Source organism: Eublepharis macularius, chromosome 4 (assembly GCF_028583425.1).
Source record: "Eublepharis macularius isolate TG4126 chromosome 4, MPM_Emac_v1.0, whole genome shotgun sequence".
NCBI lineage: Eukaryota > Metazoa > Chordata > Lepidosauria > Squamata > Eublepharidae > Eublepharis > Eublepharis macularius.
Window position 1 is genome coordinate 183,933,255 of NC_072793.1, and position 12,830 is coordinate 183,946,084.

Consider the following 12,830-nt stretch of genomic DNA (forward strand, 5'->3'; position numbering starts at 1 on the left):
AGATATAGCTACAGAGGGAAGTCTGCCGGCTTCTGTGCCACTGAGTTCGGAGCTGGCTTTTCCGTCTCAGCTGGGCTAGGAGCAGGAACAGAACGGCCAATACTGGATGGACGGTTCTCAGTCCATTGTGTTCTCTGCCCCCCCTCCCCAACCCTGTTGCAGCAGGAGAGGTGCCAAGAGAGGCCAGGTTTTGGGAAAGTGGGAAGGTCAAAGCAGGGCTTCCTTCTAGGCTGAGCCTTGCCTTGGGTGTGGCTGTGTACGTGTCTAATTTGGTGTCAAGGAGACACAACTGGCTTAAGACAACCCCAGAGGGAGTTCCAGGCAAGACATGGTTTATCAGTGCCTGCCTGTGCATAGCTACCCTGGATTTCTTGGATGATTTCCCACCCAGCAACTAACCAGCACCCGCCCTGCTTAGATCTGAGGAGATCAGGCTAACATGGGCCATCTGGGTGTGGGCAAGTCTTGCCTTACCTGTGCTGAGATGTGGCAGAGGAGAGGAGTCTTCCGGCTTCTTTGCCTCTGACTGAGTTCTCAGCTAGCTTTTATGTCTCAGCTGGGCTGGGAGCAGGAGCAGAACTGCCAATACTGGATGGAAGGTTCTCGGCCCATCGTGTTCTCTGCCCTCCATGGGCCCCTCTTACTTGCCTGTTGTGTATTTCTGGAGGTCTGGAGTGAACCTACATTGAAATTGCTGAATTGATGCACTCAAAAAGCAATAATAATTTTCTGGGGTTCTTTTTCTGATGAAAGGACCTGTGATTCCCAAACCGGACCTCGTATCCAGGCTGGAGGAAGAGGAGGAGCTGCTTATCTCTGAAGAAGAAGAGGGCTTATTCAGAGATGCAATGAGGCCAGAAAAGAGGGCCCGTTGTGGACCTTTTCAGCTCAGCTCCGCATGCGAGAGGGCTGTGGCTTCCGTGCCTTTGTACCAAATTGATGAGAACCCTCTGGGGTGGAACGGACTTCCTTTAGCTGGTGGGTAAGCATACTATGCCAAAGAATAATTGTAGAGAAATAGGTAGCAAGTGTTTAAAGTTTTAGTTAGTTAACCTCTAGCCAGAATGTTATTTTTTTTCATTTGCCGATGGCATGTGCTTATAGAATCATAGACTCTTAAGGCTGGAAGGTACATCCAGGGTAATCTAGTCCAACCCCTTCATAATGCAGGAAATTACATTTACCTCCCACGCACACCCCGAGTGACCCCTGCTCATGCCCAGATGTTGCGTGGGTGTGTAATCGGGCCACGAAAACCAAGCACTGATGTAATCCTTCCTGCCCTCCCTTTCATGATCTATCCAGGTTCTCAGAATCAGCATTGCTGTCAGGTGGCCATCTAGCCTTTGCTTAAAAGGCTCCAAGGAAGGAGAGCCCACCCCCTCCCGAGGAAGCCTGTTCCACTGAAGGACCGCTCTAACTGTCAGGACGATCTTCCTAATCTTTAGCCGAAAACACTTTTGATTTCATTTCATCCCGTTGGTTCTGGTACGACCTTCTGGGGCAACAGAAAATGGTTCTGCGCCATCCTCTATATGGCAGCCCTTCAAGTACTTGAAGATGGTTATCATATCACCTCTCAGTCGTTTCCTCTCCAGGCTAAACATACTGAGTTCCTTCAACTTTTCTTCATAGGACTTGGTCTCCAGCCCCCTCCCCATCTCAGTTGTCCTCCTCTGGACATGTTCCAACTTGTCTATATCCTTCTTTAGTTGTGGTGCCCAAAACTGAACACAACACAGAGCAGAGTAGGGCAATACCATCACTTCGCATGATCTGTTCTGCTCCTTTGTTATACTGAAAGGAAAGAAAGAGAGTGATGAAGATTTTGTTCTGAAATTGTGGGGTACCCTTCTGAGGATAGCAGGACACGTCTTTCCAGTTATGGCCAGAGAGAACTTTGTAGGTTGGGCACCTCAAGCAGAAAATCCACACAGCCTTTAGCACTGCCCCAATCCCATCACCCCCCTCCCACCCCCCAATGACATGGAAAGAATAAATAATCCACCATTGGGCAGTCTGGGTACAAACTTAGTGTCTTCTGGCTGCATTCTGGGTCAGTCCGACTTGAAGTTCATGGCGAAGAAGGATCTCTGCGCCAATCACTGTCCCAGGAAAATAATGTTTTCCATTTAACTGTCCCAAACAAGAGATCGGTCAGTACTCAGTTCCATCCAGCATTCCCAGTGTTAGGGAAATTTTTTTAGACTGCACTGCTTTTCAAATTATATTTCCCTTAAAGCCAACTTCCTCAAGTAATCAAGACACTAAATAGTGATGCATAAAGAACTATGAGCTTTATTTATTAATTTATTAATAAAACCAGAGGCAGATGCCCTCATTAGAACATATGCGTACCACATAATCACAGCAGAGACTATTATAGGCCCTTAAATCTTAATAGTTTACAGAATAAAAGATCAGAGGTCAGCACACAGTTTATACACATTCTTTAGAGCTAATGCAAATATTTCTTTAGAATTTACAGCCTTCTCGGACAATACATGCTCAGTATAAATATGTTAAATGTCTGGAGTCCTACTTCTTGCAAAGGAGCATAGAAGGTTCCTGAGAAACTGCTTTCCAAGGCTAATTCTTGACTGCATATCTGCCATGAATGCAATTGTATGTTCTGTGCTGAGCCATGAATGAAATACGTGTTCTGTATGACCCTTGGGGCCTGGGGGAAGTTTCTTAGGGGTACTATACTAGCAGGTTATCTCACAAATACTTACTTTCACTTTCCCAGCCGAGTGTAGCAACTGTCCTTGAAGGCTGGCTGGAACTGGTTTGAAATGTATCAGTCTTGGGAACGAAAATAATTTCATTCTTTTGCTGTCTAGGATAAACCCATCTTCATGTCCTCCCCCCCTACCTTGGGCATCTTTGCACCCAAATCCTAACAGTCCCTGTCCTGAAGACGGCAAGCTATCCTATAACTAACACTGCCCTTGCCATTCATATCAGTTCTGCCAATACCTATGTATGAGCACCTTGAACCTGATGGATCCTACCATATAATTGAGTAAGCGTGTTTCAGACGACTCACTTTGTACCCTGATGCACTACCATAGGGTGCTGCTGTAGAGGAAAGCCCAAGCAACTTACCATATCGCTCCAGAAAAAATACCATGGTGAAAAGCCCATGCCAGGAACAGGAGCAGAGGAGGTGGCAATGCCTTCCTCGCTCCTTAACCTGTCTGGCATTAGGTGAAGAGCAGGTGGCAATCCCCACCCCCACCTTAACCCACACGGTATTAGAAGTGGAGCAGGTGGCAATGCCCACACCCCCTTCAGCCAGCTGGTATTAGCAGTTGAATAGGGTGCAATGCCTGCCCCCTGCATTAACCCAGCTGATATTAGGAGCGGAGCAGGTGACAATACCCACCCCCTTCAGCGAGCTGGAATCAGGAGTGGAGCAGGTGGCAATGGCCACCCTCTGGCTTAACCTGGTTGTTTTTAGGATCAGAGCAGATGGCAATGCCCACCCCACCTTACTCAGCTGGTATTAGGAGTAAAGCAGGTAGTAATGCCCATCCCGCACCTTCACCTAGCTGGTATTAGGAGTGGAACCAGCAAAGGGCTGATGTGGGTAAGATAAGAAAAAACAGACCAACGTCCCCGTATATCAAACCAATAGCAAAAGTTCACAACTTATACACCATTTATCTGCCTAAGAAATTAGGCGTCCATAATTATGTAACAAAAATAATACCAATAAGGGACAAAGGAGCTAGACAAAATAATTGGCTCCTCACAATACACTGGAGCCTACACAATGTTTGCTATTGTAATTGCTAAAGAAGTCCAGACCAGAGCTTTATAATACACTGTAACTCCTGGTCATGAATATGAAAAGAGTCCATGTGATGATGGTAATATATTGCCAAAGACATGAAGAATTTTCAACTGGAAAAATCCATATCATATATGTGTCCAAAAATAGCAAAGAAAGGGGTCCCCACAACAGCGGAATGAACAAATAGCCAGTAATTTTCCCAACAGGATTCCGGGTATCCTCCTGTTTCATGAGTTTCTTGATCACGGGAATTAACTGCAAAAAACCACATACGTGATATAGCAATCTCTATATTCTCATCAACCATTGCATTCTTGCCCCCAAAGATACTCACTCCTTTACAGCTTGACAAAAGTTCCCGACCGCATTCCCTGGTTGGTCAACAGCTGTTAACAAGTATCCTAATTACTGAGTATTTAAGGATCCTAGGCAATGGAGTCTTAAAGCTCCCCAACTCCTCAGTCACAAGAACCATATAGTCCTTATCCCATTAGCATGTGCAAACAAGTCAAACGAAGCCCGAGTAATCAATTTATGAATTGAGCCCTAATTATTTTTGTTACATAATTATGGACACCTAATTTCTTAGGCAGATAAATGGTGTATAAGTTGTGAACTTTTGCTATTGGTTCGATATACGGGGACGTTGGTCTGTTTTTTCTTTTCCAGTATTAGGAGTGGAGCAGGTGGCAATTCCCATCCCCCACCTTAACTCAGTGGATATTAAGAGCATAACAGGTGACAATGTCCACCCCTGCCTTAACCCGGCTGTTATTAGGAGCAGAGGATGTGGCAATGCCCACTCCACCTTATCCGAGCTGCTGTTAGGAGTGGAGCAGGTGGAAGTGCCCACCCCCTTCAGCCAGTTGGTAACAGGCGTGGAGCAGGTGGAAGTGCCCGTCCCCACCTTAACCCAGCTGGTATTAGGAGCAAAGCAGGTAGAAATGCCCACCCACGCTTTATCACAACTGGGATTAGGAGTGGAGCAGGAGGCAATGCCCACCCCCTTAAGCCAGCTGGGATCAGGAGCAGAGCAGGTGGTTATGCCTACTCTCTGCCTTAACCCAGCTGGTATTAGGATCAGAGCAGGGGGCCATGCCCACCCCCTTCATCCAGCTGGGATCAGGAACGGAGAAGGTGGCAATGCATGCCCCCCTCCTTACCCAACTGGTATTAGAAGCAGAGCAGATGCCCGCCCCCTTCAGCCTACTGGAATAAGGCACTGAGCAGGCAGCAATGCCCACCCCCATCTTACCCTGTCAGAATCAGGCGCCAAGGAGGCAGCAATCTCTGCCCCCTTTCAACTTGCCGGAATCAGGAGGAGAGAAGGTGGCAATGCTCACACACCCCTCACTCAGCTAAGATCAGGCTTAGAGCAAGCAGCAATGCCTGCCCCCCTTGCACGTAGCAAAGCCCACTGCCCTCCTTCCCCTGTCGGGATCAGGTGAGGAGCAGGAAGTAATGCCTGCTCCTCCCTTCACCCAGCAGGGAACAGGTGGCAATGCCCACTCCCCTTCACCCAGCTAGGAACAGGCTTGGAGCAGGCAGCAATGCCTGCCTCCTTTCACCCAGCCGTAATCAGGCGCAGAGCAGAAGGCAATGCCCGTTTTCCCTTCACCTGGCTGGGATCAGGAGCGGAGCAGGTGACAATGCCTGTCCCCCTTTACCCAACCTATATCAGGTGTGCAGCAGGGAGCAAAGCCCACCACCCCTTCACGTTGCTGAGATCAGGTGTGGAGCAGGTGGCAATGTCCACCCCCTTCCTTCACTGGCCAGGATCAGTGACGGAGGAGGAGGGAATGCCTGCCTGCTCGCTCTCCCCTTTCTAGAGCCCGTTGTATCCCCCCCCCCAACGGGCTTTGTTTCTAGTCTCTAATAAAGTTATATCAACCAAAACACCTGAGTGTTTGCTGTGGAGGACTTGGGGATCTTCTTGCCAAGGACTGGCAACTATATAAGTTATCATATAACCAACTATATAAGTTGGTTTAGTTCTAGGATCTCTTTTTTGTATGTGTGTTAATATCAGGTTTCTATTTCTTTCTGCAGATGGTGTGTGGAAGTCGGCAACTGAATATCCAGTGATGGAGAGAGAACACACGTATTCAGATGTGGAAGAGAACATTGAATATTGTGATACATTGAGCGCGGTGGAGGGAACAAACCCACTTAATGAGAGGGAAAATTGTGATGTCTTCCAAAGGGACAGTTTTCAAGAAATCCTACCCCTTCAGAAAATATCCAAAGGAGACAATAGAGAAGAGTGCCCTGGAAGTGCAGAAGGACTTTCTGAAACAGCAGATACGACTATGCATTGGAACACCCATAATACAAAGAGAGCATTTAAATGCCTGGAATGTGGAAAAACCTTTGGATGGAAACAAACTCTAACTTCCCATCAAAGAATTCACACAGGGGAGAAACCCTACAAATGCCTGGAGTGTGGAAAAAACTTCAGCGAGAGTGGACAGCTTACTGCCCACCGAAGAATTCACACAGGGGAGAAACCATACAAATGCCTGGAGTGTGGAAAAGGCTTCACTCAGAATGGAAGCCTTACTGCCCACCGTAGAATTCACACAGGGGAGAAACCTTATAAATGCCAGGAGTGTGGAAAATGTTTCAATTCGAGTGGAGAACTTACTGTCCACCGAAGAATTCACACAGGGGAGAAGCCATATAAGTGTCTAGAATGTGGGAAAGGCTTTAAATGGAACAGTAATCTATTAACCCATGTGAAAATCCACACAGGGGAGAAACCATACAAATGCCTGGAGTGTGGAAAAAGCTTCAGACGGAGTGAACATCTTACCGCCCACCGAAGAATTCATACAGGGGAGAAACCATACAAATGCCTGGAGTGTGGAAAAAGCTTCACTAACAATGGAAATCTTACTGCCCACCGAAGAATTCATACAGGGGAGAAACCATATAAATGCCTGGAGTGTGGAAAAAGCTTCAGTGATGGTGGAAGCCTTACTACCCACCGAAGAATTCATACAGGGGAGAAGCCATACACATGTCTAAAATGTGGGAAAGGCTTTAAACGGAGAAATGAACTAGCTTCCCATGAAAGAATCCACACAAGGGAGAAACCATATACATGCCTGCAGTGTGGGAGCAGGTTCAGTCGCAAGCCAGCCCTTACTACCCATCAAAAAATAGTTCACAGATGAGAGAACCATACAAATGCCTGGATTGTGGGGAAAAAGTCAGAATGCAAAACTTACTCTCCATCAAAGAAGTCACACAGGAGAGAAAAATATAAATGCCTGCAGTGGGGAAAAAGTTTCAGACTCAGTTTGGTTCTTTCTTACCATCAAAGAATCCACACAGGGGAGAAACCATGTCAGTGCCTGGAGTGTGGGAAAAGCTTCAGATACAGTGCAGCACTTTCTTCCCATCATAGAATCCATACAGGGGGAAAGATATATAAATGCCTTGAGTGTGAAAAGAGCTACTCTTCGAACAGCGAACTTGCTAAACATCAGAGGAGTCACACAGATGAGAAATCATATAAATGGCTGGAGTGTGGGAGAAGCTTCAGTCAAAGTCCAGCCCTTACTGGCCATCAAAAAATAGTTCACAAATCATCTCTGCTTTCAAATCCATGAAATCTTTTGTCATTTTATTCTCCAGCAAGTCCAATTTACTGCAAAGAGCATCGCACATCTTTTGAATCATATCTGGTGCTAGTGAATGATCCAGGGAGTATTTTCGCCGTGTACCTTGACCCATCTTTTATTAATTTAGCCAATTAAAATCAAAATTTTAACATTCAGATTCATAGAAGAAAAATAATTGAAACGCAGTACTTGGCACTATTAGATCAAAGTATTATAATAAAAAAAATTCAAGTTGAAACCTGAGACTTGGGAATGATGGATAGCCCAATGGATAGCCCATTGGAAAGAAGTTTTGGAGCTTTGTTCTTATATATGATCACAGCAGCAAGAGTATTGTACGCACAAAAATGGAAAACTCCAACATTGCTCACAATGGTGGATAAAAGTTTTGGAGTTTGCATCAATGGCAAAACTCACTTCATTGATTAGAGAAAAAACATTATCTACATTTTAGGCTGAATGGAGCCATTTACAGACTTTTTACATGAAATTAATAATAATGATTTGATGATATCTGGATTTATGGATTAAGACTCATGAACGATAAAAAGGGGGCACTTATGCTTAACATAGAATAAGAGAGTTTTTGAAAACAGTATATATTTGTTGTGGAGAAAATTGGAATTCAGTTTGTAGTTTAGTTTTTGTCCCTTTCTTTTCCTTATCTTTCTAAACTGTACTTTTCTTTTTTTATTAGCTGCTTGTTATGTGTTATTTTGTGTTGATATGTATTGTTAGTGTGATTCTTTTTAGAGTCTTGTGTTTTTTATCATTTATGTTTATTAGTTATAGTTTAAATAAATAAAATTTATTTTTAAAAGTTTTTTTCAGAACACATTACAGAGCATGTTATTTTTTCTTTTTGCCTGGAGTGTGGAAAAAGTTTCAGACACAGTTCAGGTCTGTCTTACCATGAAAGAATTCACACAGGGGAGAAACCATAAAAGTGCTGGAGTGTGGGGAAAGCTTCCCTTCGAACAGCTATCTTACTAACCATCATAGGATTCACATAGGGGAGAAACCATATAAATGCTTGCCGTATGTAAAAAGTTTCAGAAACAATTCGGGTCTTTCTTACCATCAATGGTAAGATTCAGGTCTTTCTTACCACAATTCGGGTCTTTCTTACCACAGAGAGGAGAAACCATAGAAATACCTAGAGTGTGGAAAGAGCTTCTCTTCAAACAGTGAACTTACTAAATATCATAGGATTCACACAGGAGAAACCATATAAATGCGAGCAGTGTAGAAAAAGCTTCAGACACACTTTTGGTCTTTTTTTGCATCACAGAATCCATATAGGGAATTCTGATAAGAGACGAGATCCTGGAAATCGACGGGCAGGAGGTCAGTTCGGGTCTGGAGCTCAGTTTAAATGCCAGCAGAACTCCAGATGCTTCCTGGAAGTTGGCAAGCCCAGCCATCTCTTCAGGCTCCAGTGGGGGAGGGGGGCGAGATGAGCCCCAGGAAGGAGGAGATGTGGGTCGGCGCCTCAAGGACATGGGAGTCCCGGGGGGGGGGCTGCCAACTTATCCCGGGAGAGGCTTGCTGAGCTCCTGTGCCTCTAAGAGAAGCCTGAGCTGCAAGAACCGGGACATGAACCTTTTCCTGACCCAACAGAGCGGCGGGGCCAGGGAGACCGAGAGGGGCAACCTGAGTTCCGGGCGCCTTTCCCACGACCCCCGGGCGAAGAAGAGAAACACGCCGCGTCTGGTGCAAGCAAAGGCCAGAGGCACGGGCGGGAGGCAGCAGCGACACGGGGCGGTCTCTGGTCACTGCTCAAGAGGGGAGCGCCTCCCCAAGGGTTGAAGCAAGCGAGTCTGCAGCCCTAGAGAGGCACATTGGGGTTTTTGTATTTGTGTGTTTGTGCAGAGTCGTTTCCTGCCCTCCCCCTTGCAGGACTCCTGCCGTTGTTTCCCGGCCGCTGCTTGCATGGCTGGGAGGGAATCGGGTGAGCTCCGAGGGGCTTTGCGGGGAGGAGTTATGGGGGGGCGGGGGGGGGGAGGCGGGTTGCAATGCAAGAGCCCAGGCCGAGCAAAAGGAGGGCTGTTATCCTCCCCCCCCCCCCCCCCAGATGTGTGCTCGGACTCCGTCCTGGCCGGATTCACGGTGGCAGCCATTGCAGGATCCGGCAGTGCTGATGAAGGGCCCTAGCTTTGGACAGGAGACTGAGGGCCGAGCTACAAGTGACGAATGACACTTGAACGGCAAGCGTATCCCTCCCTGTTCACTTGCCCTCCACTTGATCCACTTGCCCGTTCAAGTGTCATTCGTCACTTGTAGCTTGGCCCTGAGTTACGGATGTCTTCCTGAGCACAAAATCCGAGTTCTCCGAAGCGGCCAGAGGGGCTCCCTTCCCGGCACCGACCCTGCCTCCTTTCTCTCCTTTCCTGTAAGTCTCCATAGCTTCTCCCGAGCTTAGAGGGGCTTTGCCGGGAGGAGATAGGAGGGCGGGGGTTGCAATGCAAGAGCCAAGGCCGAGCAAACGGAAGGGGGGCTATTGATTTGGGGGGAGAGCCCCTCCCTTCCATTCATGCCCCCCCTCCTGCCCTGGGTCCCCTCTGCAGCCTCGGAAAGAGCCACTCTGCAGTCCCCAAAGAAGAGCAGGGGAATAAAGACCTGCGAGAGGCATGAATAGAAAAGGGTCCCGCTTGCTGTTTTGGGCTGGGGAAGGGGGGCACGGGTCAAGACTTCAGAGCAGCAGGAAGGGTGGGTGATTTGAGGGGAGGGGTTCCAAAAACTATGAACCAGAGTAGCAGAATCTTTTCAGATCTAGCAGTTCGAGGGGCTGGTCGGAAGAAAAGAGACCAGGCCCCATCCAGCACATCTTTAGGTCTCTGACCTAATTCAGACAAGCAGAGACACTGGGCACAACATTTCTCCCTGTAGGGCTACATTTCTGTCTGCAGGGAGGAGTTTTCTCATGACTGAAAGGAACGTGTATAATTGCCAAGCCCAGGGCTGCTGTCTCTCCTTGCCACCTTCAGTCCACCCCTCAGGGCCTCCCCCCTCCTGGCCTGTCCTCAAGGGGTGGGTCAGACTGGAAGACTTGAGCCTCCCCAGGAAAGGAGGAGGGAGTGGGGGGGGGCTTCTGGCAGGAAGTCATCATCTCTGAGTGACGGAATTGGCAAGTTTGGAAGGAAACATGGCCAGGAGGGGAGGGGGATGGACAGAGAAGGAGTGTTGGACCTTCCCCCATACAAAATGGGTGGCCGAGGGGAAATAGGTAAAGAATCTGGAGCCCCCTTTGAGCCAACCCAGTACGTTGAATTCTCTTCTGAGGGAAATCCAGAGACAGCCTCATTGAGGGATGCTGGTGCAGAAGATGTTTGTGTAGCCTAAAGGGTTTCAACCATCTTTCTTTCTCACCTTCCCAGGCAGCCAAGAAGTACGCCTGATGCCTTCTCCACCCTCTCCTCCATGTGGTGAAGTGGATGGAGCCGCCATGAAGCCAGCTCAGGTAAGGGAAGGGCTAGATGTCGAATAATTTATAAAGTTGCGAGTATAAGAGAGAGAGAGATTCTTCTTAGGAGGCCTGGCAAAAGCTCATTTTACAGTGTTGAGGGCCAGGTGCAAAAATGTCAAACACTTAAAGGAAGCTGGATTGAGTGATAGTTCCAGGTGGGTGGCCATGTTGTTCTGCACTGGACAACTAAGGCTGGAGTCCAGTAGCACCTCGGAGACCAATAAGACTTTCTACAGTATAAGCTTTCCTGACTCCAGTCTCCCTTCTTCAGATACAAGTAGGCGTGGAGATCCCTGAGTCTTTATAGCCCTGTCAGAAGGTTTGGAGGGTGTTGCAAAGAAGGGCGATGGGATATAGAGGTCCAATGTGTAATGTAAGGCAGAAAATTAGCCTCTGTGGTTCAGCCCTGGCGGCTCCGTCGTTCTGAATTTGTGAAGGAACTCAGTTTCTGCAATCTCACCTTGCAATCCTCCTCCCTTGACATTTCTCTGTTCGAGGACTGCCATCCACTTTCAGGTCAGCGGTGGAAGGTGTTGAAAGGTTAAAAAGTCCTCCTGCTGATTTGTGAGTGTTGCAGTTTTTCATGTCAGATTTAGCTCCATTTATTCTTTTACAGAGAGACTGACCTGTTTGTCTGTTCTAGAGAGAGGAAGGGCGTTGTTGTCACTTGGTGCCATAGATAACATGTGAAGGTAAACGATGAGTGGCCCAGAGATGCTGTGGCTGGTGTTGTGAGGTCTACTGACTGTTTTCTTAAGGTGCATGAAATATAGGGACAGAGGTGGCATCTTGGTTTGTTGCAAGAGTTAGGAAGTCCACGTTAGGAAGTCCATTACTGTGGGTGAGAATTTGTTTAAGGTTTAGGGCTTTCTGTGGGCAAGACAAAGCTTGACTCCGAAGAGCTGTGGTAGAGGAGTGTCATTGTGCAGCATAGGTTGCAGGTCAGTAATGATGCACTGAACTGGTTTGAGCCAAGAATTCTGTGTGGCCACCAGCGGGCGTTCTGTTCATGTTTTGTGTGGGCCCGTCTTACGGCCAATTTTTGAGGATCATACAAAACTCCACGGATTTTCAAACAAACGCTGAACAAATGCACATAGATTTTCACAGGAGAGGGTATCCGGACCTGACTAATAATATTACGTTTGTGTTGGACTATACACCTATGTCCAATACGATCAAAAAGGCAGTGTTGAAATATTGGCCACTCTTACAATATCTGCGTGGGTGCTCCTCACGTCCTAGAATAGCTTTCAGAAGGACGCGTAACCTTAAAGACATATTAGTACATTTGAACATTCGTGAATCGTCCTTCCCACGGATCACTACGCATACTGGTTGCTTTCCGTGTGGCCATTGTTCCGTTTGCAATTTGATGATGGACAACCATGGGGTTAATGAAGCGGGGATCCGGTTGAGTGACTTTGCTACATGTAACACAGACAAGGTAGTCTATCTTATTAAATGTCCCTGCAATTTATTGTACGTTGGTGGTACCACCCGGATCATCAGGTTGAGAATACAGGAGCACCTCTCACGCATTCGACAGGGAGTTACAGATGCTCCTTTAGTGCCTCATTTTTCTCAAGCGGGACATGATGGTAAGGGATTTGACATTTACTGTCTTGTATGTAAATAGAGCTGCAAATCCTGAATTTACAAAAAGAGATTTACTTAGGAGGGAAGCCAGGTGGATTTTTATGGACTTAATATAAATATGGATTTAACCTGCAACCTTACTTAAGTTTTGTATAGCTGGCACTGTCTCTTTAACTGCTGAACTTTTTTTCCCCATCAGCTCTACAGCTGAAGCTCTTTATTAATGTTTGGGGCTTGTCCTGGCAGGGCTGCCTCTTTATTCTTTACTATTTGGAGATGATGTGTTATGCTATATACTTTGAATAGAACTGCTACGTGTAAGTTTTTATTTACTTCAGGT

The 12,830-nt window shown here is 47.0% G+C and overlaps 1 protein-coding gene across 1 annotated transcript; it reads left to right on the plus strand.

The window, feature by feature from the left end:
- The first annotated feature begins 5,859 nt into the window (after window positions 1-5,859).
- Window positions 5,860-8,146, plus strand: LOC129328094 (zinc finger protein 239-like). Its single transcript, XM_054976854.1, has one exon. It carries the CDS (start codon window positions 5,884-5,886, stop codon window positions 6,973-6,975), a length of 1,092 nt encoding a protein of 363 aa, XP_054832829.1. The 5' UTR covers window positions 5,860-5,883; the 3' UTR covers window positions 6,976-8,146.
- Window positions 8,147-12,830: the final 4,684 nt, after the last annotated feature.